At 33.4% G+C, this 23,320-nt stretch overlaps 5 protein-coding genes across 5 annotated transcripts; 2 read left to right on the forward strand and 3 right to left on the reverse strand.

Annotated features, from left to right (window-relative positions):
* Positions 1-39: 39 nt before the first annotated feature.
* Positions 40-4,747, reverse strand: LOC123707668 (myogenesis-regulating glycosidase-like). Its single transcript, XM_045657938.1, has 9 exons — positions 4,678-4,747; positions 3,963-4,079; positions 3,447-3,653; positions 2,678-3,338; positions 2,303-2,495; positions 2,123-2,232; positions 1,740-2,013; positions 855-1,011; positions 40-389 (listed from the first exon to the last, which is right to left on the reverse strand). Exons 1-9 carry the CDS (start codon positions 4,700-4,702, stop codon positions 121-123), a joined length of 2,013 nt encoding a protein of 670 aa, XP_045513894.1. The 5' UTR covers positions 4,703-4,747; the 3' UTR covers positions 40-120.
* A 1,936-nt stretch (positions 4,748-6,683) lies between these two features.
* On the reverse strand, positions 6,684-11,275 carry LOC123706643 (myogenesis-regulating glycosidase-like). The gene is made up of 9 exons (XM_045655915.1): positions 11,171-11,275; positions 10,620-10,727; positions 10,182-10,346; positions 9,382-10,042; positions 8,973-9,165; positions 8,743-8,852; positions 8,039-8,294; positions 7,429-7,585; positions 6,684-6,909 (listed from the first exon to the last, which is right to left on the reverse strand). The coding sequence occupies exons 1-9, from the start codon at positions 11,259-11,261 to the stop codon at positions 6,722-6,724; spliced, it is 1,929 nt and encodes a 642-aa protein (XP_045511871.1). The 5' UTR covers positions 11,262-11,275; the 3' UTR covers positions 6,684-6,721.
* A 934-nt stretch (positions 11,276-12,209) lies between these two features.
* Positions 12,210-12,926, forward strand: LOC123706646 (tubulin-specific chaperone A). Its single transcript, XM_045655918.1, has 2 exons — positions 12,210-12,531; positions 12,785-12,926. Exons 1-2 carry the CDS (start codon positions 12,269-12,271, stop codon positions 12,912-12,914), a joined length of 393 nt encoding a protein of 130 aa, XP_045511874.1. The 5' UTR covers positions 12,210-12,268; the 3' UTR covers positions 12,915-12,926.
* A 26-nt stretch (positions 12,927-12,952) lies between these two features.
* LOC123706645 (U11/U12 small nuclear ribonucleoprotein 59 kDa protein-like) lies at positions 12,953-15,124 on the forward strand. The gene is made up of 4 exons (XM_045655917.1): positions 12,953-13,522; positions 13,834-14,020; positions 14,521-14,734; positions 15,004-15,124. Exons 1-4 carry the CDS (start codon positions 12,953-12,955, stop codon positions 15,071-15,073), a joined length of 1,041 nt encoding a protein of 346 aa, XP_045511873.1. The 3' UTR covers positions 15,074-15,124.
* Positions 15,125-15,250: 126 nt separating this feature from the next.
* LOC123706644 (DDB1- and CUL4-associated factor 12 homolog) lies at positions 15,251-22,381 on the reverse strand. The gene is made up of 7 exons (XM_045655916.1): positions 22,006-22,381; positions 21,543-21,699; positions 20,788-21,162; positions 20,379-20,532; positions 19,465-19,622; positions 16,975-17,131; positions 15,251-16,667 (listed from the first exon to the last, which is right to left on the reverse strand). Exons 1-7 carry the CDS (start codon positions 22,101-22,103, stop codon positions 16,417-16,419), a joined length of 1,350 nt encoding a protein of 449 aa, XP_045511872.1. The 5' UTR covers positions 22,104-22,381; the 3' UTR covers positions 15,251-16,416.
* Between the last annotated feature and the right edge of the window lie 939 nt (positions 22,382-23,320).

Below are 23,320 nucleotides of genomic sequence, written 5' to 3' on the forward strand. Positions count from 1 at the left end.
AAAAATAATACAACAAAATTAACTTATTTGAGACTTTAATCTGATTATAACAATAAATGCATAGTTATACATAGAACTAAAATATAATACATTGTTTGGTTTCTTGTTATTTAATAAGCCCTAAGCAAAAGTAACAGTTAATAACAATACTATTAACGCAAAACTAAAACTTAACGTCATAGCTGAATCAGGTTCACTTTGATGATCTTTAACAAAGTAAGGCAGATAGTCCAGGGGTGCTGGGTGATTACGCAGCCATATTGGCCCCACGTGAGATCTATTGATATCCCCTTCCTCGTACCAGATGCCCTCCGGAAGGTATATGTTACGGGATCTCCCACCCTCCACAAGAACTGGGGCTACGAGGATTTCTTCACCGAGTAGGTATTCTGGGAAATATTAAAACGTTAGATAATTATAGACAGCTTCTATCGTTCGATTTGTAAAAGAATACTAGTTTCCAGGGAGAGTTGCTATAAAACAATTATGAAACATTAAGAAAACGTATAATTATTTACATTATTTTAAATATAAACTAATTTAAATAATTATAAGTTTATAATAATAATACATAGCTTCAATCCGTTTAAAAAATGTTTTCTTAATGTGTAAAAGCTATATTAACAAAAGACAATACAATTATGAAACATATTTCTTCCTAAATAGAGATTTTTAAATAAGATTGGGAGCCATGGATTGATTGTTTAAAAATAATTACATCTTCATAGTAATCGAGGATTTAGGAGCCTCATTAATAGTTCTTTGACGCCATAGCGCGCATAATTATGAATTATATTAAGAGTGATGTGTAACATTATACATATAGCTATATTATCATTTGTAGTGTATGTTACCATCCCATATAACCAGCGCCTCCGGGTCGCTAGGTGCGATCCACCAGAGAGGTGGGTTCACAGGACTTCCGTGTTCCACAGCTTCTCCCATTGCTGCGTAGATCTCATCGGCGTAAGCGGCATGAAGGTCAGTATATTTTTTGCTGATTTCTACTGTCTAAAATATTTTTTAAATGTATTTATAGCCTCTGGTTAAGCTACTCTAGAAAATTGAAATTTTATTAACCTAGCGCTACGTCGCCTTGTGTTAGATTTCAGATATCTGTTGGTTGGTAATAAAGATCATTTGACATATAAAATAGGAACAGATGCAAAAATATATCTGCTTCTGAATATAAGTTCCCCTGGTGACATCAAATCACTTTCAACAAAACAACATTTTTTGCATTACACGAAAATACTTATTGTTGGAAGAAACATCTTGAATATAAAATACGCGTGACTAAAATTATTAGTGTCATTAATTGCGCATTGATACAGGATCTAAATTGATAACGATTTATTGTTCTCTCACACAATAACTTGTAATTATGTGTTTGCGGAAAAAATCATGACGACGTAAACACTGTGCTAATCAAGCGAGGATGTAAAAAAAACATTTGATAGTTTTCGCAAATTTAAAATTTCAACGTAGAATGTAATTTCAGATACACTCAGGCGTTATTGTTATTCATTAATAGCTAGTATTAATGTGAATATCCCTCGAAATAATCGGTTCGGCTCAAAATCGTTTTCCTAAAAAAGGACTGAAAATCCTCTAGAATAACTTCTTCAGGAAGTTGATAATATCTGGCATATTAGGCATACATATGTATTATAATTTAGTATGATGTTATTTAAAATTGCCAGTTTGATCAAGATAAAAATCTCTCACAATATACACACCTCGTTGTCGAAATTCCATGGTACATAAGAGTACTGCATCACTGGAAGAAACGTATTAGCCTGAACCCATCGTATAAAGAGCTCTTTTGACGGCACATCTGCCTGTTCATGGTTAAGATTGAATCCGTTTCCACCAATCATATCAGGCAAAACGAACGGATAACCGTTCAGGTTCATTTGGAGAGTTGTGGTGATGAGAGTTGGAAGACCGTTGTTAAGCCCCCAGATAGAGTCTCTATCTACCATGCGGACGAATATTGGAAGATCTTGAGTCCTGTATCGATATGTATGCTTTTGATAATTTTTGATTTATGATCATAGGTAAGTAGGCATAGTATTATAATGAAATATGTCAATAATATTGTTCACTTGAATAGACTTACATGAATCCTGCTCTGACTTCCACCATATCTCCAAATTCAGCACAGGTCCTTACAAACGCCTGTACTATGTGGTGTGGGTGCAAATCTATGTCTCCATTTTGAACTGGTATCTAAAAACTTTAAGATATTAAGACCGATAATATCTTAATGTCTTAACAAGAGGTATGACGTCATTATTACCTGAGGCGTATAGCTACTCTGTCCAGCATCAAACTTGGCGCTATCAAGGCCATAGGTTTCTAAAAGATTCCTAACTCTTTTAGACCACCAATTAGCTGCTTGGGGATTAGTAAAATCGATATGTCCAGGACTTGTTCCATTTGTATTCCACCATGTGGCTTCTGGACTGCCATCCTCATTCAGTACAAGGTAGCTGAAAAATATAATAGTTACCTGTAATAAATTATAATTGGATAACTGGCCACAAACCAGATTTTTGAATTATTAATTTCTGGAATAATGTAGATATAAATTGTGACTAAAGGAACATATTTTATATTGGATGAGTAATGAGATATTAATAGCTACAAATTATGTTCGTAAAATATACATTACCCATTTTCCAATGCTTCACTATACCATGGCTCACAGTTGCTATTTATAAATGGATGCAACCAAATGGTTACACGAAATCCAAGTGCCTTAACTTCCTCGACCAAATGAGTTAAATTCATAAACTTATTTGTATCCACTTCAAGAGATCCGTAGCATGTCTCCCAGAGATCGTCGATTTCTAGCTGTGAATCATTAAAACCATATGCCCTTATCTCTTGTGCGAAATCGATAACATCTTGTCCAGACACGTCATAAGAATACTGAGCCCACGTGGACCAAATCGGATGCTGAATCATTCTGTAATCCGGCAAGTCTGACGGTTTCCCAAGATAATTTGCTACAGCATGCTTGTGCGCTGCTTTAACATCTGATAGAAACCAGATGTCGTAAGATAGCTCAGTATGGTTTCTTTTAGAAGAGTAAGGTTCAGCTACTTGTGCGCCGAAGCATATGTGATTCAGATTGAGTTGGTTGTAATCTACAAATAGTGGTACTTGTGGGTGTACGTAGATGTACTCTCCAGCGGAGTTAAGCCAGTATCTTTCGACTATATTGGCGTTATCTGCTTCTCGAGTAACGTAGGCTGCATACGTATGATTGGCATCCTGTATGGGATATATTTGAGTCTCTTGCATGGGTCCGCCATACCAATGCTTGTCGCCTAAAATATTACAAAGTGTTATTATATCTCTTTCCTACATAACATTTCAGACCTTAACATGAAAGAGAAAAATAATTTATATTTTCTTCTATAATTAATATTCCCTACCAAAATCAAAGCAATCTTCAAAGCGCAGTTGCTCTTTAGTATCCCACTTGATTTTTATGCCTCTTGCATCCTTTACATCATCGTATAAGGTTCGAACAGTTAGGTTAGCAGACCCAATTCGAATAAGAACTCCTCCCTCTATCTCCTCAGACGTATAAACGGAGTATTGAGTACGTCCAATCTGGCCCAAAACTTTTCTATCATTTCCTGTAAATAATTGCAATTGATTGCAAAGTTAAGAGAATGTTTGTTTTAACATAACTTATAGATACATGCGAGAAAATACTTAAAATAAGTAACAAAAGTCCTTAGAAACATCTCTCTTTATTTCATTTACCTGAAAGATTTTTTAAAGAACAAGTCATCAGAGCCAAAAAACTAAAATGCACTTATGCTGTAATAAAGAAAAACTAAGACGAACATTCTTCTAAAGGAACCGCCACGTGCGCTCCATTCTACATAGCAACATATACTATATAACATAGCCTATATTTTGGATATAACATTATAACTAACCTTCCGTCATCGCCAGTAAGAAACCTCCAGTGATTTGCGGCTCCAAGGTAAGCTCGACGACTCCATGTCGTACTTCTATGGTCTGGGTTTGTCCCAACGCACAAATGGCTAGGACTCCTAGTTAACAATTTAATAATTTTACTTACTAATACAATAATTACAGAATGTGTATAACGAACAGAAATGACCTCCCCATCAAATACTATATCGAATCTGGAAGTAGCGCACTTTTCTAAACATGTAAGTAGATGTGTTTTTCTTTTACATTAACTCGAAATAGATGACACGACGACGTGACGATATCAATTAATCAGGAATATGGTGGTTATTCAAGGTTTCTGTAGTGAAAATACTTTTTTTTATATAACAGGGGGGCAGGATGCTCACATGATGTCTGATGTTAAGTGATACCGCCACCTATACTCTCCTCCTCCTATACCTAGACACTCACATTGGCATAGGGCTCGCAAGTGCGTTGCCGGACTTTTAGGAATCGGTACGCTCTTCTCATGAAGGATCCTAATTACAATTGGTTCGAAAATACTTCAACATCACAGTGGGAGGCGAGGCAATAATGCCTTAAAAACGCTCAGTTGAGGAACGACGACATGATACGGCTGGAATTTCGTATTCTGCCTTGACGTCCTTATTAAATAGACTGAATCCGGCGTAACCATTATAATATTTTGAAATGATAAATACATAGAGAACATACCGAGGAGTAGAGTCAGACCTGCCATCTTCACAGCACAACTAACTGCCTCGTGATTGTTATATTTCACATCTTATCGAATGCTCTCGAAATTTATCAAAAACTACCGTTGACAGTATCGATTTCAATACGTCTTGAAACATAAGATAATATTTTGATAGGCACGTGTGCTGTATGCATTCAGAGTAACTGTTTTTAGTGTAGGTAGTAATGATTTCTGTAGGAACGTTGAAAACTACATCTGAGGAAGATTATACACCTAATATAAACAATTTGTAATTATTTCGTTTATTATAATACGCGTGCATCATAGTTTGTTAAGTAAACTCCAACTAACAAACCAAATTGTTTTTAGCATTATTTTGATTTTATTCGCTGCGGAATGGAAGCCTGGTTATCACAGGCATCACCTGGTTTGAAATAGTCTAATAGTCAGTCTCCTAATACCTTCTTAACTGTTATCTTATCGTTTGTTGCAAATTGTTATATGGGAGAAAATAAAGAAATTATTGTTATATTATGTGTTATGATATTTTATGAGAACTTCGTATCATTAGGACTTTAATTTGCACATAAGACGATTTTCAACAATAAAACAAATTATTTTCAGTGTGACGGAGATAACATTGCGAATATACTGTTTTTGACGTTATTTTCGATTCGGTTCCGTTATTGATTTTATTTGATCGAAAAAAACATTACGGATAACATTTAATAACTTTTTTACATCAGACAATAGAGTTTCTTGATTAATGTTCCTATAAAACCGTAATGCTATGTTTCTTTTTATCCTTATTTTCTATTCTTACAGTAACTTAATACAAATACAATGTAAACGTTTGAATATAACAATTAAACTACGAGCATAATATAAACAAAACAAGAAACTTAAACTTCAACTGAAACTTATTGCAATTTTTGTGAATTCAGCCAGTGTGCAACTAAAAACCGTTTCACAGTCAATAATATTAAGCTGGCGCAAGACACGCGTAAATGAAGCTTTCATGAGTAAATTTGTACGCGCCCCCGAGTCGCGGCACTGCTAGCAATTGCACCCGTTGTGATTATTCAATTTACTAACATTTGTCATGTTAATACAATTTATGCAAAGAAGTACAAGACGTGATATCTATGAGCTCCACAAACCTGCGGGGTTCGCAGTGGTAATGTAAATACACCTATCTACCGCACTGTTCGCAATAAAGATGACCCGAACCTCTGCAAACATCCCTTAGGTCCAGCAAAAACTTAAAGCCGCTTATAATCTGAATTAGCGTATATCTAGTAAACCTAGCCCATTGTCTTTCTATCGAAATGGAAATGACTACATTTAGTATCGCCTGTACTTTTAAATACAAAACAGAATGTTGTTGGATTATATTGTACATATTATGATAATTAAAATTTATTTAATATTTAGAATTACATTAGTTCCGTTTCGAACCGCCCTTAGGCCTTCGATTCAGAACTTCAAAACATCGGTGTGCTTTTTTGTGGTCTACAACCAGCTACAACCTTTTTAGGTCTGGGCTTCAGATTTATGTATCTGTTTCATGATCATTTTTTAATCGAATAGGCAAGTTGGTGATCAGCCTTCTGTGCCTCACGCACGCCGTCGACTTTTTGGGTCTAAGGTTTCCTCATGATGTTTTCCTTCACCGTTCGAGCTAATATTAAATGCGCACATAAAAAGAAAATCCATTGGTGCACAGCCAGGGATCGAACCTACGACCTCAGGGATGAGAGTCGCACGCTGAAGCCACAAGGCCAACACTGCTCTGCTTTTTTGTACAGCAGTATAAAAAATACAGTTGTATGTATTGATAAATATTTCAGCTTCTGTTTAATTAAGAACAACTATAAAATTTTATTGATATCTGCTATAAAATTCCACATAAGTACATCAAGTAACTAGGTACAGACAGAGAATTTAAATTTGTAGCGCGGTTTTTATGACGTAGGTACCTAATTAATTTAATGGGGACGGTATCACAATTTAAAACAAAAAGTAACATGGAACATTTATTTTGACTTAATATAATTAAATTTATTCTTCTAAGATGAAGTAAGGAAGGATATCCAACGGCGCCGGGTAGGCTGTCAGCGTAGTGGGTCCAGTGTAGATGTCACCAGTGTTGCCATCTTTCCATGTACCCCGTGGAAGGTAAATGTCACGTGATACGGCACCTTCTTCCACAACTGGGGCAGCTAGTATCCGCTCGCCCAGAAGGAACTCTGCAATAGGTAGATTCAGAAGATGTGTAAGCAGCAGATTGAAGATTTTTAAAGAAAGTGTTAATGAAGGATGTTTTCCGCGATCTCCTATCAAAAGGGAGGATATTCGACCAATTTAACTGACTGGCCCGAAGGCCACAATAGCGAAGGTTAGGCAGTTGCATAAGCGTTCGGAATATTTTTGTTAGCGCAATTCAGGGTATGAGTTCATAGTAGTTTATTGTAACCGAAAATGTCGTTCTAATACCTTTAGTCTATTAACGGGAATTTATATTATATCTTTGAGTCTTGTAACCATAGATTCTAGCATGAAAACCACGTATTGAATGGACTAGGTGTTGAAAAACAAAGTACACAAATTGTATGGAAAATAAATATGGGCTGTCAAAAACTGGAATTCGCAATATACGGCTTTTTTTCGTTACGATAATTTCATTAGGATAAACGTCACTGCAAAAGAATTCATTAATAGTTACTATATTTAAGAATTTTTTTCGTTAGTATAGACCAAGTACGAACCGTCCCACACTGCAAGAGCCTGTTCATCAGTAGGGTCCAACCACCAAATGGGAGGGTTGACGGGAGTGCCGACCTTCATGGAGGCTTCCATGGCTGCGACGATCTCGTCAGCATAATCAGCGTGAATTTGTGTGTATTTTCGGCAAATTTCCACAGCCTGACAACAATTCACTTATTATAACTTAAATACAGACCTTATATAAATTAGCATAGTATGTGTGTATCTTCTCGAGCGTAGGGCATATTCTTTTATATCATTGATTTTTGGCCTTTATTGCTTACTCAAAACAATAACGCCAGGAACCACACCTTCGTCATGTACGTCAACAAAATTTATAATATTGTTATATTTTTATAAGCGGTTATGATGAATTTTGGTATTTGATTTTATAAATATGTACATATTTTATATTTACATATATTTGAGAATGACGATTTAAAGATATATGTGATGATGGTCTATGATGGTGAAACAAAATAAAATTTATTGAATGAAAACCTCACCACGACTTGGCGAACATCTTGAATTTATTATTATAAATGAAATTAATGTTTTTAAACATTTAGGTGCTTAATCGTCTGGTTATAACGATTGATATAAAATAAATACCTCGTCATCATGATCCCAAGGCACAAAGGAGTATTGTAAAGTCGGCATGAACACGTTGACTTGGAGCCACCTCACGAACAGTTCCTTGCTTGGTTTCTCATTATAACCATTACCTCCAATCATATCTGGCAGAACCAGGGTGTAGCCATTCAAGTTCATGGCTAATAGGGTCGGTATCATGGTCTGGAGGCCATTGTTAATGCCCCAGTACGTGTCTTTGTCAACCATACGAACGAATACGGGTAGGTCCTGAGTTCTAAAGAATTTTAATATTAAATTTTAAATTACACATTATTTTTATTTTACCTTTAACAATATTCAGCTTAAGCAAATTTTTAAGCATCATCTAAACTTATCAACTATCTCAATCAATTATCTTTAAACAACATCACATTTTAATTTAATTAGGTAGTATCTTTAATTGAACAAAAGGGACTCTTGATATCAAGTGAAAACGTTATCGTGATACTGTCGCATTGGGCCAGAGGGCTCGTGGTTACTGTACCTGTAATAAATTGGCTAGATTGAAGAACCTTAGCTAAATGATTTAGAAATTCTTTAAAGTCCATAAGTCGAACTATCGTGGAAATACAACCGTCGTTGTGTGATGGGCAAAGTATAAAAGTTCGGAAGAAATTAAGAATATGATAATATATAGGAACAGTTATGAACATTAGATCATTGGCTGAGAAGGATATACGCACCTCATTCCAGACCTAACTTCGATCATAGATCCAAATTCAGCCACAGCCCGCACATAGGACTGAACGATGTGACCTGGGTGAAGATCAATGTCGCCATTTTGGACTGGAATCTGATATGGGATACAAAAGTTTATTTTAATATCTAATAATCTAAATAAAATCAGGATTATTCAAATCCACACATATTATTAAAAGCAGTGTTTACTTTCACATGGTTTAATATTGTATACCTGTGGAGACCAGCTCGATTCTCCGGCATCGAATTTTAAAGTGTCAATGTCGTAGGTGTCAATAAGTTCTTGGATCCTAGACGTGTACCATGCAGATGCCTCAGGGTTTGTAAAGTCGATGTAACCAGGAACAGATCCATTGTTGTTCCACCATGTGGAGTCAGGACTACCCTCTTCATTGAGAACCAAGTAGCTGCAAATTGTCGTTATTGTAATAAACACATTTTAGGGATTTATATCGAATTTCACAAAAAAGATTAGAATTTCGTCCTTTGGTTATTTTTATAAATAGTAATCTGTGTTCTTCTATCTTTTATCTGGCAGTGACCACACTGTTTGGAGGGACTCTTTATGTACAGACGTAAGTGTAGAAAGAAGCAATCTCTAAAAGTAAATATTAAGATCTTACCCTTTTCCTAAAGCTTCAGAGTACCAAGGCTCACAATCCTTGTTGATAAACGGATGCACCCAGATTGCAACTCTAAACCCAAGTCCTTTAATATCTTGTACCAACTGTTTCAAATTCGGCAACTTATTCTCATTGACAGTAAGAGAACCATAGCAAATCTCCCACAAATCATCAATCTCAAACTGGGCATTTGGAAAGCCACTGTCCTTGATCTCATTGGCGAAAGTCCATAGGTTTTCTTGATCGATCTCTCTGGAATACCTTGCCCAAGTAGACCAGATTGGGTACTGAATCATTCTGTAGTCTGGGATGCCTGAAGGCTTTCCCAAATATGTGTCAACGGCATGTTGATGAGCAACTTTGGCGTCCGAAAAGAACCATATATCGTATTTCAGGACGTTGTGAGTTCTCCTTGTCGAGTAGGGATCAGCTACGTCAGCGATTAAACATATGTGGTTCTCCATGATGTTGTGATAGTCGACAAACAGTGGGGCTTCGGGGTGAACATAAATATATATACCGTTAGAATTCAGCCAATATCTCTCTGATACCGCGGAGTTATCTAATTCTTTTGAAATTATAGAGTATTTTTCAAGTTCAGCTTTTTGTATAGGCCAATATTGCTCTTTTTGCTCTGGTCCGCCGAACCATTGTGAAGATCCTATAAAAAATTATTAAATTAAATGCCTGTTCGATAACGATTTGTTTTTGTAGATATTTAAAGAGAAATGAGGATATGATTTTGATAGAATAAACTATCCCGAATATTAAGATTTGAATAAAAACAGCAGGAAGTTTACCAAATTCAAAGCAATCTTCAAAGACTTTGTTACTCGGTCCATCCCAGGAAATAGACATCTTGTAACCATTCACATCTTCGTGATACTCTGACTTCATTTCAAAAGAAACATCATCATCACCGGAAACCTGGCGTCCAATGTGCCCAACAAAATCTTCTTTCGTGTCTGTAAAAGTTGTATTATTACATTTCACTGGTAAGAAAAGATATCATTCTGAGTAGGATGCATATTATAGGTAAACGAATAAAATTTTGTTCATTAGAAAGTAACGAATAAATTATTATATTAAACAAATTAATATAGATCTAGTAACGTGCATGCATGCACGTTACTGCATGCATATGAATGGCAGATAAATAGGTATACAATATTTGTCACAACCATATTTCTGTCATTAATGAAGTATTAATATTTATGATTAATTTATAATAAACTTACCGCTATTTAGTTTCGCGACAAAAATTTTGCCACCATCGTCGCTATCTTCAACTGTGAAATCTCGCAAGAGCCTTGTTCTGGGTGCAGCACCCAGAACTACTGAAAGGCCTAAACGCGAAGACAATTCTATTAAATCTCGTTTAACATACTAATTATACTAGATACAAATGTCATTTTTCTAATGATCATTTCTATACACACAAAAGTCTTAATACCTTCGACGACAATAAAGTCGCGGCATTAATACTGTGACGCAAACTTAACAGCGAAAGTTTTAGACCACTTGTCTTACACTTACTATTATTATAGGTAAAAGAGTAAGATTATAAAAAAAACCTGTATATTAAAGCCTTATAAATACCAAATAGATCTTAGGTTAGATGAATAAAAGGTTTATACTCATATAAATTGAATTAAAAAAATAATGGGGATACTGTAAAACTGTATCTGTTTATTTCTATATTTAATGATTATTTAATTAACTAAATGTAAGAGTTAAATATCCTTATATAATATTATAAGGAATTCGATTTCTATTAAGTAATACTCACCTGCCAACAAGACAAGCCACTTCATTTTGGTTTTGTTAAGATATGATCTATTCACATCTGTAGGGATCAATTTATTATGTCTTGGTATCATGCCTTATCTGACTCCACATTGACTTTATATCTCATCTCTTATCCAAGTTTAAGAAAATCGCACCCTTTTTGATAACAAACATATTAATATAAAATACCTGGCGACTACGTCTATTTGGAGCTATCTATATAAACTTTTGATATATTTTATAAATAATTTTTCTTTTTACAATTTAAAATTCTAAATAATTTTGAAGTTATTACAGTCTTTATAAGATAGCTAGGATTGTCAAAAAACTAACGATTTATTTTTTTATATTTTACATGGATAGAATATATCTTTTACTATTTTCATCTTGCGATTAGATTACGTCAATTTCAAGTGTTTGCATTCTCATCCAGTGATTACAATTATATAAGAAGCAAATAACATCTCACGAAAAAATCAAACATTGTTTTAATAATATAAAAACGTAATAAGTACCTATTTTATTAATGGCTATTTTTTATAAGAGTGATCAGTGATTTTAATCCCTGGAGAGGGTATACACCAAAGAAAACGTTGCGTATACTTAAACTAGGATCTGGATCTGGTCTATATAACGGACACTGCAAATTAGATATGAAGCTGTGGAGAGTAGCACTAGTCGTAATTATTGATTACTATAGTTATCTATATATAAATAATTCAACACATTAATATTATATTTGCAGGGTCGACAAAGTTTTATTATTAAAAACTTTTGATATTATTATTTATTCGTCTTCGGTTCTACCGCCTATAGCCTAACGCCAATCTGCTAAAAATAGCATTAGAAAAAAAATTTATAGATGTTGTCGAAGGCAAATGAAATAAGTCAATTAATTTACTTTAATTGTTTTTAGAAGTAACTAGTCCAATTGCGCGCGGAAACATACCTTGCTGTGCATCTGCCAACTGTCGCTGTCAGTTAAGTGTCATTCTCAAATATGACCTTACCGTTTGACACTTATTGACGTTTAATACCATAGAGTAGATATTAAATATTCACTAACCAATTATAAAATTATTCGAATCTTCTGTATTGCATGTACTTCAAAGTTCAAATACTACACAAAAAAAGAAGCGCGCGTAAGAAAACAATGGCGGATCCTCGCATAAGACAAATAAAAATAAAAACAGGCGTTGTAAAACGCATTGCTAAAGAAAAGGTAGCATACGAAAAAGAAGCAGAGCAGCAAAAGAATAAAATACAAAAAATAAAAGACGAGGGCCAAGACGAACATAACATTAGGAAGCAAGAGGAAGTCTTGCAGGAGTCCCTTATGATGGTCCCAGACTGTCAGAGACGGTAAGTAAAATTAATTATCACAAGTCACTCTAATAAGCAAGGCGAAAAATATTCCTTAGGGTAAATATAGTTATATATTTTCTTAAAAGTCGGCTTCTTTACACAGGTGTTTTTAAGGTTAGATTTATTTCTGCGGCAATTATATCTCGCCACATGTCTTTCCAAGTGTCCAAAAATATGGTGTCGATTGTAAATAATAAACGCTATGAACACAGTAAAACATGTCAAAAAAAGAATTCATTACTTTTTTCAGACTAGTAAAAGCTTTTGCTGATTTAAAAACAACATTAGAATCAGAGGCAGATCTGAATGAAAACGAAGACTATATAACTGCTCAGCAGGTTTTAAAGGACGCTGAGGCTCAACTGCCTGAACCAGTTTAATTTAACTTTTTAAATAACTTTTAACATTTATTTTAATCATGGCTTATAATCAAAACTTTTATAACAATTTTCAAGAAAATAATTTTACATTCCAATGTCATAACCCTATGTCTTACCCAATACCTCCTCCACCAGCATTTCATCCCTCTTATTCCCCAATTTCACAAATATCAGATCAAGATTTTCTCAAAACTTTTGAAAGAAACTTAAATGAAAACTTAACTAAAATTAAGTCAAATGTCACTATTACAAAATTAAAAGCAAAACTAATGAGTCTTCTAACAAGCCATAAAGAATTAACTGTGCAATATGAGAAATTATCAAAAAATATTGATAACTTCACCAATACTGAGTGGACATCTATAATGAGTGATGTGGCTTGTAAGAAAGAAGAGATTAAAAAAAGCATAGAAGACTTTAATGGCTCATATATGGAACAAGCTAGAAAATATCTAGCAAAAAGAACAGCAAAAAGGCAACGACTGAAAAAATTGAATAACAAACGGAAACAACAAAAATTAGAATGGCTTAAGGAAATGAAAGAGAAGTCCAGTAAAATTGATGAGAACCTGCAAAAAATTAAAGATTATAATCTCAAAGAAAAGAAGGTATTTAAATTATTTTACCATCAAGGTCATAAACTACAACTAAGGAGCTGTTCAACTATTACATAAGCAGATTTACTGCAGTTTCTAGCTTACACCATCTTGTCAGCAAAAGTAAGCAGAGCTCTCAATAATGCATTTTATTTTCAAGCACAGATAATATGTGTAAAAAAGCAAATAATAAATGTTAATCACCAAATAAGAAAATCAAAGATTACCCCTATAGTGCTTACGTAATAGTTGAACGCCCGCTTATTAGTTTAATTTATCTCATTCATATCAGATCAAGGTTTGATAACTTAAATATTTTATAGAAAGAAGAGGCCAAATTAAATGCAGACATGGTTCTTAAAGATGTTCAGAGGAAAAAGAATGATGCAAAAAAATGCTTAAACAAGTTAGAAGCCTTGTTAAAATTACGTCAAGCAAGACAAAACACAGCTAAAGGCAGGGGTCACAATATTTCAGAAGCAGATACTATTTTGTTTGAAAAGAATATTGGTAAGTATTACTAGTGGTCCACAAAAATGATTAATAAATTTCTAATTGCAGCATATGGAGGTGTTAATAAAAATATGCATGCAACATATGTATAGTTTTACAAATCACAGTCATGAAAAACTAACATGGTTTTTCAATAGTACATTTAGATTTACAAGCTATGTATGTCTTTAATAAATAAATAAAATCACATTAAATTTTGAATTAAAATGCTGTAAAATATAGTATAGTAACATATCAATAGTTTAATTAAACATTAAACTATTTATATCAATTAGTGACAACCAAAGTCAACTTGAGAAAGGTTTTTTTTGTATGCAAACTTTAACAGAAGATTATTTAATTCATTTTTAAATATTGTTACTAATTAATACTACTAATCATACTAATTAGTTATATAATATAAGAATGAACCATTGGTGGATATTCAGATAGGAAGTAACATTTCAGACTAATAGTATGGTAGCAACAACATAACATTTCCTAATGTATAATTCCAGAAAAACTGAAGTCATTATGGACTCAAAGACTAGAGATTTATAATAAAGAAGAAAGCACTCTTCAAAGCCAACTTACATCTATAAAAGACGAACCATTAAATGAATCCGCAAAGAATATTGATAATATCTTAGATGAGTGGAGAGAGGTTCTCTTTGGAGGAATCAACCCACAAGTTAATTTTGGGGGAAATGTTGAAAGATTTATTGCTGTACGGTAAGTGTTTTCTATTGACTCCGCAGTTTTTCGTTAATTTATATCTCCAGATTATGCAATATTTCATCATATATTTATTTGGTTTCCATGATACATAAGGTCCTATGCTTAAATAATGCCTACGTAAGTAATTAATTTGATTAATTACACCTTTATGATTAGAACCACTAAGTATAATTTGCCTATAAAATGTAGTTGCGTTTTGGTTAATGTTAAAAACATTAGAAATATGGCATACTCTTTGCTAATTCTTTCGATGTTTGTTTCAGGAAACAATGGGATGCATACATAAGTAGTGACGGAAGTGCATTACCTATTGGTTGGGTTGTCAACAATTGAATTGCTTTTTGTACATATTTAATGATAACATTATATTTGTACTGCTTTGAAGTTTTTTTTTTAAATAATTGTTTCATTACCAATATTTCTATTTAGATATCTTCAACTGTCACCACTGATTAGATGTTTAGATTATCCTCATTAGATATCAACAGGGTTCAAATTAAAACAACGAAATCTTATTTAAATCTTATCATTTTTTTAAGAAATATTATTTGTAAAAACACACCAACACATTCAATATTCCATTCTATAAATTATTGCATAGTTAAAAATTAAATGCGTAAATTTTTTTGTACACAGATAAAGTAACAAAAACATTTGGCAATCTCCTAGAAATAGAATGTTTTTCTTACATGTGTTGATCCAGAGATAACCATGTTTTAGCAGTCTATGGATGTCAAACTTTTTTTTTAAATTTTGAAGTAAAGGGATACATATTAACTTCTTAAAAGAATCCTTCTCAAATCCATACCTTATGCTAGAGATTTATAAAAACTCTTGACATATATCTTTTGCTTCAAATCACATACTTTCCATTAATTTCTAAATGTGTAATTATTAAATGTCCTGTAGTAGCATTAACACAGTGCAGTATTTTTTAAAGATCCTTATTAAAGTTTTTAATGGTTAATAAGCTAAAGAAAATACTGCAAGGGCTATGTTGATATGCATTAGAACATTTTGGACTTTCAGCTCTCTAAGTCTACAACATCAAGTTGAGGTAATATGGCCTTTTAGTTGCATAATTTAAAACAGATTGAACTTGTTTACCACAAGTTCAATAAGGTTTTTATTGCACAACTGAGTCTCATTTGATTGTTGGAGAGGTTCTATGCAACACTTGATTAATATAATAAAATCTCTATCTTCATTTAGTAATTAATAATTTTAACTTTAGGGTATTTCCATTAAGTATTCTCCAAATTTTATATATTGTAAGTAATTGCAAGAAGAAAATTTTGAAAAATCCTGTTTTTAGGCAGATATTTAATAATTATATGTATTGTAACTCATATATTGGTCAAATTATTTTTGATGCGGTCTAAATTGGTTATGTAACACAACATGGGAGGAAGTTTTAAAAATTATGTAATCTTTAGAATAATTACTTATAATGTATTAAATTTGTGTCTATTCGTTGCAATTTCACTTTACATTGCTGTGCCAGCTGAGTATGTAATTTTAATAAAGGTACACGCAATTTGTACCACCACCAAAAATATTTTGCTTCCCGTGAACCAAGCGTTCATATAATTTGATAGTCCCGCCTGCCACATAGTATTTTGGCCTAGTACGTCAGACTATCAGACCCATTCAACAACATTTTTTATGCTATTATTTTATTGCCATATGCCAGCGTAATTCCCTATAAGAGGGGCAGGTAAAGGCCCACCGGCTGTGAATATTCTCGTACCACTATCGTCATAGCAATGTGTGTAAATGGCCGGTACATATTTAACTTGTTGGTATCCGTCCACTCCTTCGTCCGGGAACACATAGCCTCTGGAAGCCCTTAGTGCCACTGTTTTAGTAGAATGTATATTGCTCTCGAGGTATTTGCCGGCTCTAAGGTCGTAGAACATGAGCAGACCTGCAAATATGTTAATATATGTAGACAACAAATACGAACGGCCCAATTGCCATTAATTATGCATGCAAACGTTGTTGCCATGGTAACACATTAAATACACTTAATCCAACTTTTTATAATAAATCTGAACGGATCTTGCCATTTATCGGATAATAAAATTAAGAATATGTTCAAGACTAGTTTCTGTGACAATAGCCAGTCAAAACTGTTATTTCAAGAAATCAAAATAAATTATTAAGTATAAAATTTAAAAATATATGATGTCTGTGTTAAAACTAGATTAAAAATATAATCGTGGCTTGCTCACCGAGTCCAGTACCAATAGTGAGTAGGTCTCCACGGAATGTCGCTGATCGTATCCCACAACCGTTGTAACGAGACGTTATCTTCTTAACAGACTGTAGAGTCCGGCAATCCAGAAGTAACGTGTACGACTTACAACCGATCGCATATATACCGCTTTCCTAAAAAAAATCTATTATTTAAAATGGGATTTTAAAAAAAGACGAGGATTGTATTCGGCCAAACAAAGGGGCCTTGTTATTGACACAATCGACAATAGTTCCGTCGTAAAAAATTAGATATACAGTCAAAATCTGTTATAACCACATCGAAGGGACTACTTATATTTGGTCGTAATCGTATAAAACCGATGACGTTATTAAGTACCTAATACCCGCCGGGACATGTTGTTCTAAACATGTCGTCGTAAACGGTTTTGACTTCAATTCAACTGTCTGAATTTCATAGAAATCGGTTTAAAAGTTTTTGAGATATCAACAAATGTCTGGAAGGGACATGTATAATGTGAGTCTAGGCATTTAATAAATTATACCGATATTTATTTATTTTCAATTGATAGACTTTATTTAGAATTTATTTATATAAAACGATAGCTTTAGTAGTTTATAGTAGGCGTAAATGTAAATATTAAAATGTAATAGTTCAAACAATTGTTTTTGATATCGCGTTTTACACTACAATAACATCAGGCTACATACAACCTAAATAAATTCTTTACTGAGAGACTAAATAATAAGACTGCCTTGATATATACAGTGGTGGTCATATTATTTGAAACACTTTTTATAAATTAAGAAAGTTGTAACTTCAAGGTACAAATGTTGGTACAAAATATATACATACAATAATTATGCAAAAATATAGCCACTCAAATAAAAACGTCATTAAATGCAACATATCTTACTTTTAATTACAAAATGAGTCTTACACGTGTAGGAGTTTATTTTCTGTTACTGGCCGCTTGGACGCCTAATTAGAAACATTTTAAAAAAAGCATCCATAGCTCGTTCTTTTTTTGAAATAAACATTTCTTTCAGGATAAAAACATTTCTTTCTTGGCCTTTTCTATGATTTTGGCGCCAATTAAAAATTTAATCTGTATTTTATTTTGTTCAAATGTTCAAAATAAAAGTTTTGACGCGTCAACTAGGCAATTATTTTTTATATTTAATATAGATAAGGGCGTTCAGTAGAATAGCTGAGCATTCCAATTGTTCACTTATGAATGTTATTAAGGTAATTGATTATTATAAAACACATGGAATTGTTGCAAGTGTTCTTAGAAAGGCTCGGTCAACTAAAACCTCTCCCAGAGACGATACGCTAATCGTTCGTGTTGCTAAATTGATCCAAGTAAAGGCTACAACCGGTTTAAAAATGAGGTTTTTTCGCCTGATGACCCGAGAAAAGGTCAAAGTGGAATTGTGTGGACAAGCTCTCGAACGGTACAATTTCTAACCAAGCAACACCTACGAGAAGCGATTCTTCGCTAAAAATATGTTCCAATTAAACATATTTTTAGCGGTACGAGAATAGAAAAAAAGTATTACTTTCAGATGAATCAAAAATAAATATAATAAATTCCGATAGAAAGCGCTATGTTAGACGTCCTGTAAACAATGGTTTTAATTATAAATACACAAGGAGTATAGTCAAGCAAGTCAAGTACAATGGATCAATGGCAATACACAAATATCTTAGAGCACACAATGATTCCCTACTCGGACGTTCATTTGCCTGTTACCTGGATCTTTCAGCATGACAATGACCCTAAACACACGACCAATAGCGTAGCAAATGTTTCCTTAGTGAACAGCATATATCCGTTTTAGACTGGCCAGCAAATAGTCCGGATTTCAAATAAACTGTCAAATAAACGTTACACCAGTCAAAACGAACTATATGAAGCATTTATTGATTAAATCAATGCCACGTCGTTGCAGTGCTGCTATTGTAAATAAGGGATTCACCGATAAATATTAATTATAATTATTGGTAGGCTGTAGATTGTTGCTATTTCGTAAATAACAATACTTATTACTAATCCTTAAAAAATTGCTTTTAATACTTTTTTTGTTGTTGCTTCTTATTAGTTAATCATTATTGTTCATACGTAATATTGAAACTGCACTTGTGTGGATTTTGTTTTTGTACTAAATGATAAATCGTTGAATATATTATTGTACTATTTATTATTTAATTTAATAATAAAAACGATTGCGATAGTGTCTTACATGTCAAGGACCGTTGGTAGTGTTTCTAATTATACGACCACCACTGTATATGTGCTTTTTAGCAAGCATACCAGTGTTGCACGCGTAATAGTACATAGTATGAGCTTACATTGGTCCACGCATACGATATAATAGCAATATAAACATTGCATATGCATAAAAATGCTGTAAGGATACCAAGGTAAAAATGTAAAAAACACTCAAAAAATATGAAAATACTGGTTTAGATTATTGAAGATAATTTGTTATCTATCCCTTACTTGTGTGGCAAGACAAACGAGGTCCTGACAAGAGGGTAACTTTCTTGAAAGGGTTTGTCTGAAGGTGGCTGCATTGAACACATGGATGTACCCGTTGAGGGTCAGCGCTGCGATCTCGCGCCAACGGCGGTTGAAGGTTAGCGCTCGGACCTTCTGACCTGAAGAGATTAAACCAGTCACTTTTCATACCCAATTTTAATTTTGCAACGATATATTTCATTCCACGTTTAGCTTATCTGTAATCGATATTTAGAAGGACAAACAGTATTTTTGAACTCATTTCAACCCATTATTATATATACACAATTACTTTAACAAATTTTGCGATGTATAGGATAGTATGATAGTAACAATTCAACCTATACTTTTTAATAGGATTGTTAGGAGATTTAAGAGATATATTTTTAAGAGATTTTGCCATATAAATACAGATTCCCACCGATCACATAAATCTTGATTGGAAGTAATATTATTTTATCGCGTCGAGTTCTGCGTATTATACTCTAAATTTTTTTTAATGTATTTGTATACGCTATCAGGTTAATGTTACTTTCTGATAGCTTAAATGTATATTAGTGCAGTGAACACATGAATACTATTCCATGTTCATGCGTCCGTTTAGTTCCAAATATGCCCACATAGCCCTGTTTAAGTTTTTTACTGCATTTTTTTTATTGTATTTATATAAAATATTTTACTGTTTCTTAACAGTTTTAAGGCTTTGGATTTTTATCATTCTCTTAATTGACCTAAATTGCATTAGACAACCAATGCAGGGAACAAATCACTAAGAGTTACTTGGAATACATAACACATTCTTTATACATAGTAAAAATACTGTAACAATGGTACTAACATTTTATCCATGTTCATTAAAATTACTACATGTGTTTAATAGATTCACCAATACTTACCAGCCTTACATTCCCTAGTAACAAGCGGTGCTATATAATTATGTTGAGGGGTAGCTTGAGTAATTGGTGTATCAGGTGCCCGCCACAATGCAAGTTTGGAATCCCGAGACCCTGTTACTAAGAACTCATCATCTAACCAACACATGTCAAGGATCTGTAAAAATTGTGAAGCTCAGTTAGTGGATTTAAGTCAAATTTAACTAACAGGATACTAAGTGCTGAAACTAAAGAATTATTTTTGTAAAATTTATTTAAAGTTAAATATGTATACCAATTTGTTTAATCTATAGGAATAGTATTTAATATTATAAAACTTCTTGCTTTATCTTTGTCTACTTCTACATTCTAAATAGGCTTTGTAAAGACGGCTCTAGTTACAAACAAGTAATATTAATACAAATTTAGTTACCCAGTCTTTATGAGCTTCTCCAACACACACAGGATCCAAAGTGGGTAAACGATAGATCGCTAGTTCACATGAGTTACGCGCACCAGTAGCTAACAGTGTTCTAGACGGGTTTATTTGTAACGCGTGTATCCCAGTTTGATATTCAGCTCCGGGCCAAGGCGTGCGAGGACGGAGCGTTGGAATGGCGTCAAGTGAACGAGACCGTACATCGTACACAAGCAATTTATTGCACTTAGTCCCAAATACAATCTGTCTATCGGAGAGCCACTGTGAGCAGAATACTTTGTTGACTGTGCCAAGGTTGACTGGTGTCTCACGCAACATGTCGTGCGTGAGCATGTGGCGTGTAGCATATGACTGATCCACCATTCGAGGCTGTTGATATAAAGATCCAGTGGTAATATGGCAGGTTTATTTTTAGTTTAGACAAGTATTTTTTAATATAGATAAATTTTTATTAATAATTTTGATAAAAAATGTAAATCTTATCATATATTATCAATAATAGCTGGTATCAAAAGTCAATAAAGGACAAACTCATCCTTGGAGAGGTCATTAGGAAATGAAAATAATTGATAAATCATATTTACACAGTCTAAAAGGTTGAAAGGATAAGGTAATTTCAATTAAGAAAAACATCAATGCATTTAATTATCATAAGCGGATTAAATGATATATGAACTATTTAATAAATGAAACAGTTATGCATAATTCAAGATAGTTTCCCATTTTAAAATATTTTTTATGTATATTACCTCTGGAGCTTGTATTTCTCTAGAACGCACATAGTCAACAAAATTATATGATGTGCAAAGTGTTTTATGTTGCTCAGTAGGGGTTTCCTCTTCACTATCACTATCTGAGTAGCAAACAAAATCTTCAGGCTTTTCAGGTTTTCGTTGTTGTTCCAATCTTAAATACAAATAGATAAACAATTTTATTTTATATTTGTTGTAATGGTAATTTTGAACAATCTATATGGTACATTTTCTTACATACTTTATAGGAGTTACAGAAAATTTGATGATCAATCATAGTATAATTATCATAAATATCTTACAATTAAAATGTAATTTTTTTTAATGTTATCTGAAATATTTTCAAATCCTTATTAAACAGACATACAAGAAACTACATTAGGCTACTCGAAGTCCGACTAAAATATGAGGTCACGTATTCGTGTCATTGATCTCAAAATAATTATTTATATGAAATTACCTGAGCGCCCTTGCTTTTGCTCTTCTTTCTTTTATTCTGCTTGGTATATAGCAGGATGGATACCTTGCTTCGATGGGACGTCTTACTGTTTGCGCCATTGCAAATGCTTTAAATATACTAAATTATTCTAAGGTTTACACACGGTCAACTACAAGACACTTTCGTTTTGTTCCGATGTATACGGAGCCATTGTAAGACATGTTTCATTATAATAATCCAGTTTCGCCAGCCACCATCGAAACTAAAAAAACACTTTTAAAAAACGTGTTGTATTAGAAGAGAGGACTTATTAATAAACCTTAATACAAAACTAAGACCTATAAAATTCTCATTTTGAAATCGATTTTCTAAAACAATGGACTCGAGATTCAAGGTATTTTTTTTATATAATGAACTGTCAATTGTCAAATTCGTTGTTTTTTTTGCCCTGCGGCTAGGGTTAAGTGTTGTGACCACAGTACATTCACACACCAGGCGGTGTATTACGAATTTCTTACTATTAAATAAATTCACAAAAATGTATAGAAAACCAGTAACACTGGTCAAGCTACGGAGCCCAAGCCCATTATATTGTTGCATATGATTTTTTGCATGTAATGGTAAGAAGCGATGTTTATGTTACACTTGAGTTTAGTCACCTTTATGTTATGCGTAGCGTCATCTAGTCTTTACTTGGTACAACATTTCTATTAGTTTCGTTAGGAAAAGCTAGGCTTCGCATAGTGTAGCAATAGCTATTTTATCTAAAGAATCTGCACAATGGAAGAAGCTAAAAGTAGGGGAGAAAACTAGTAATTGATTGTATTAAATTCCGAAGGTATAAGAGAAATATATTATATTTAGAAACATTATTTAGGACTCGGAACACATACAACTTTAACATTAATAAAAATCCTGTCGTTTTTATATTTTACGTAAATTGCAATTATGTAATCATTATTTAAAAACATAGACAAATCTGCTAAAAATACATTTATTGTACGAATACACAGTGGGACTCTACCTACGTATTGAACATTTTCAGTGCGCATGTCCTTCATGAAGATTTAAAACTATTAGATTTACCTTGACTTACTATAATTTTGTGAAAAGAGTGTTTCTCTAAGTATTGTTGGATGTTGTTGGATGTGGGAGTGCCATGCTGTTGCTTTCGGGCTTCAGCCAATCGGGCAGGCACGACCGGGGCAGTACCACTGTCTCACAGAAAACCGGGGATGTGGGAGTGCCATGCTGTTGCTTTCGGGCTTCAGCCAATCGGGGCAGTACCACTGTCTCACAGAAAACCGGCGTGAAGTGATGCAATAGGTACATCTTA

This window comes from Pieris brassicae, chromosome 3 (assembly GCF_905147105.1).
Source record: "Pieris brassicae chromosome 3, ilPieBrab1.1, whole genome shotgun sequence".
NCBI classification, from domain to species: Eukaryota; Metazoa; Arthropoda; class Insecta; order Lepidoptera; family Pieridae; genus Pieris; species Pieris brassicae.

What these genes read in the sequence shown, in the direction of transcription:
- LOC123706645 (XM_045655917.1), top strand. Translation starts at nt 12,953, where the DNA reads ATGGCTTATAATCAAAACTTTTATAACAATTTTCAAGAAAATAATTTT. An exon ending in TTTGTTTGAAAAGAATATTG is followed by an intron (nt 14,021 to 14,520) that starts GTAAGTATTACT and finishes GTATAATTCCAG; the next exon opens with AAAAACTGAAGTCATTATGG. An exon ending in GAAAGATTTATTGCTGTACG is followed by an intron (nt 14,735 to 15,003) that starts GTAAGTGTTTTC and finishes TGTTTGTTTCAG; the next exon opens with GAAACAATGGGATGCATACA.
- LOC123706646 (XM_045655918.1), top strand. Translation starts at nt 12,269, where the DNA reads ATGTACTTCAAAGTTCAAATACTACACAAAAAAAGAAGCGCGCGTAAG. An exon ending in GTCCCAGACTGTCAGAGACG is followed by an intron (nt 12,532 to 12,784) that starts GTAAGTAAAATT and finishes TACTTTTTTCAG; the next exon opens with ACTAGTAAAAGCTTTTGCTG.
- LOC123706643 (XM_045655915.1), bottom strand. Translation starts at nt 11,261, where the DNA reads ATGATACCAAGACATAATAAATTGATCCCTACAGATGTGAATAGATCA. An exon ending in GTGGCTTGTCTTGTTGGCAG is followed by an intron (nt 10,728 to 11,170) that starts GTGAGTATTACT and finishes CTTCGCGTTTAG; the next exon opens with GCCTTTCAGTAGTTCTGGGT. An exon ending in TGAAGATTGCTTTGAATTTG is followed by an intron (nt 10,043 to 10,181) that starts GTAAACTTCCTG and finishes AATTTTTTATAG; the next exon opens with GATCTTCACAATGGTTCGGC.
- LOC123707668 (XM_045657938.1), bottom strand. Translation starts at nt 4,702, where the DNA reads ATGGCAGGTCTGACTCTACTCCTCG. An exon ending in AGGTCTGACTCTACTCCTCG is followed by an intron (nt 4,080 to 4,677) that starts GTATGTTCTCTA and finishes ATTGTTAACTAG; the next exon opens with GAGTCCTAGCCATTTGTGCG. An exon ending in AGAGTAGCTATACGCCTCAG is followed by an intron (nt 2,233 to 2,302) that starts GTAATAATGACG and finishes TAAAGTTTTTAG; the next exon opens with ATACCAGTTCAAAATGGAGA.
- LOC123706644 (XM_045655916.1), bottom strand. Translation starts at nt 22,103, where the DNA reads ATGGCGCAAACAGTAAGACGTCCCATCGAAGCAAGGTATCCATCCTGC. An exon ending in GAGAAATACAAGCTCCAGAG is followed by an intron (nt 21,163 to 21,542) that starts GTAATATACATA and finishes TTATATCAACAG; the next exon opens with CCTCGAATGGTGGATCAGTC. An exon ending in CACTATTGGTACTGGACTCG is followed by an intron (nt 16,668 to 16,974) that starts GTGAGCAAGCCA and finishes ACATATTTGCAG; the next exon opens with GTCTGCTCATGTTCTACGAC.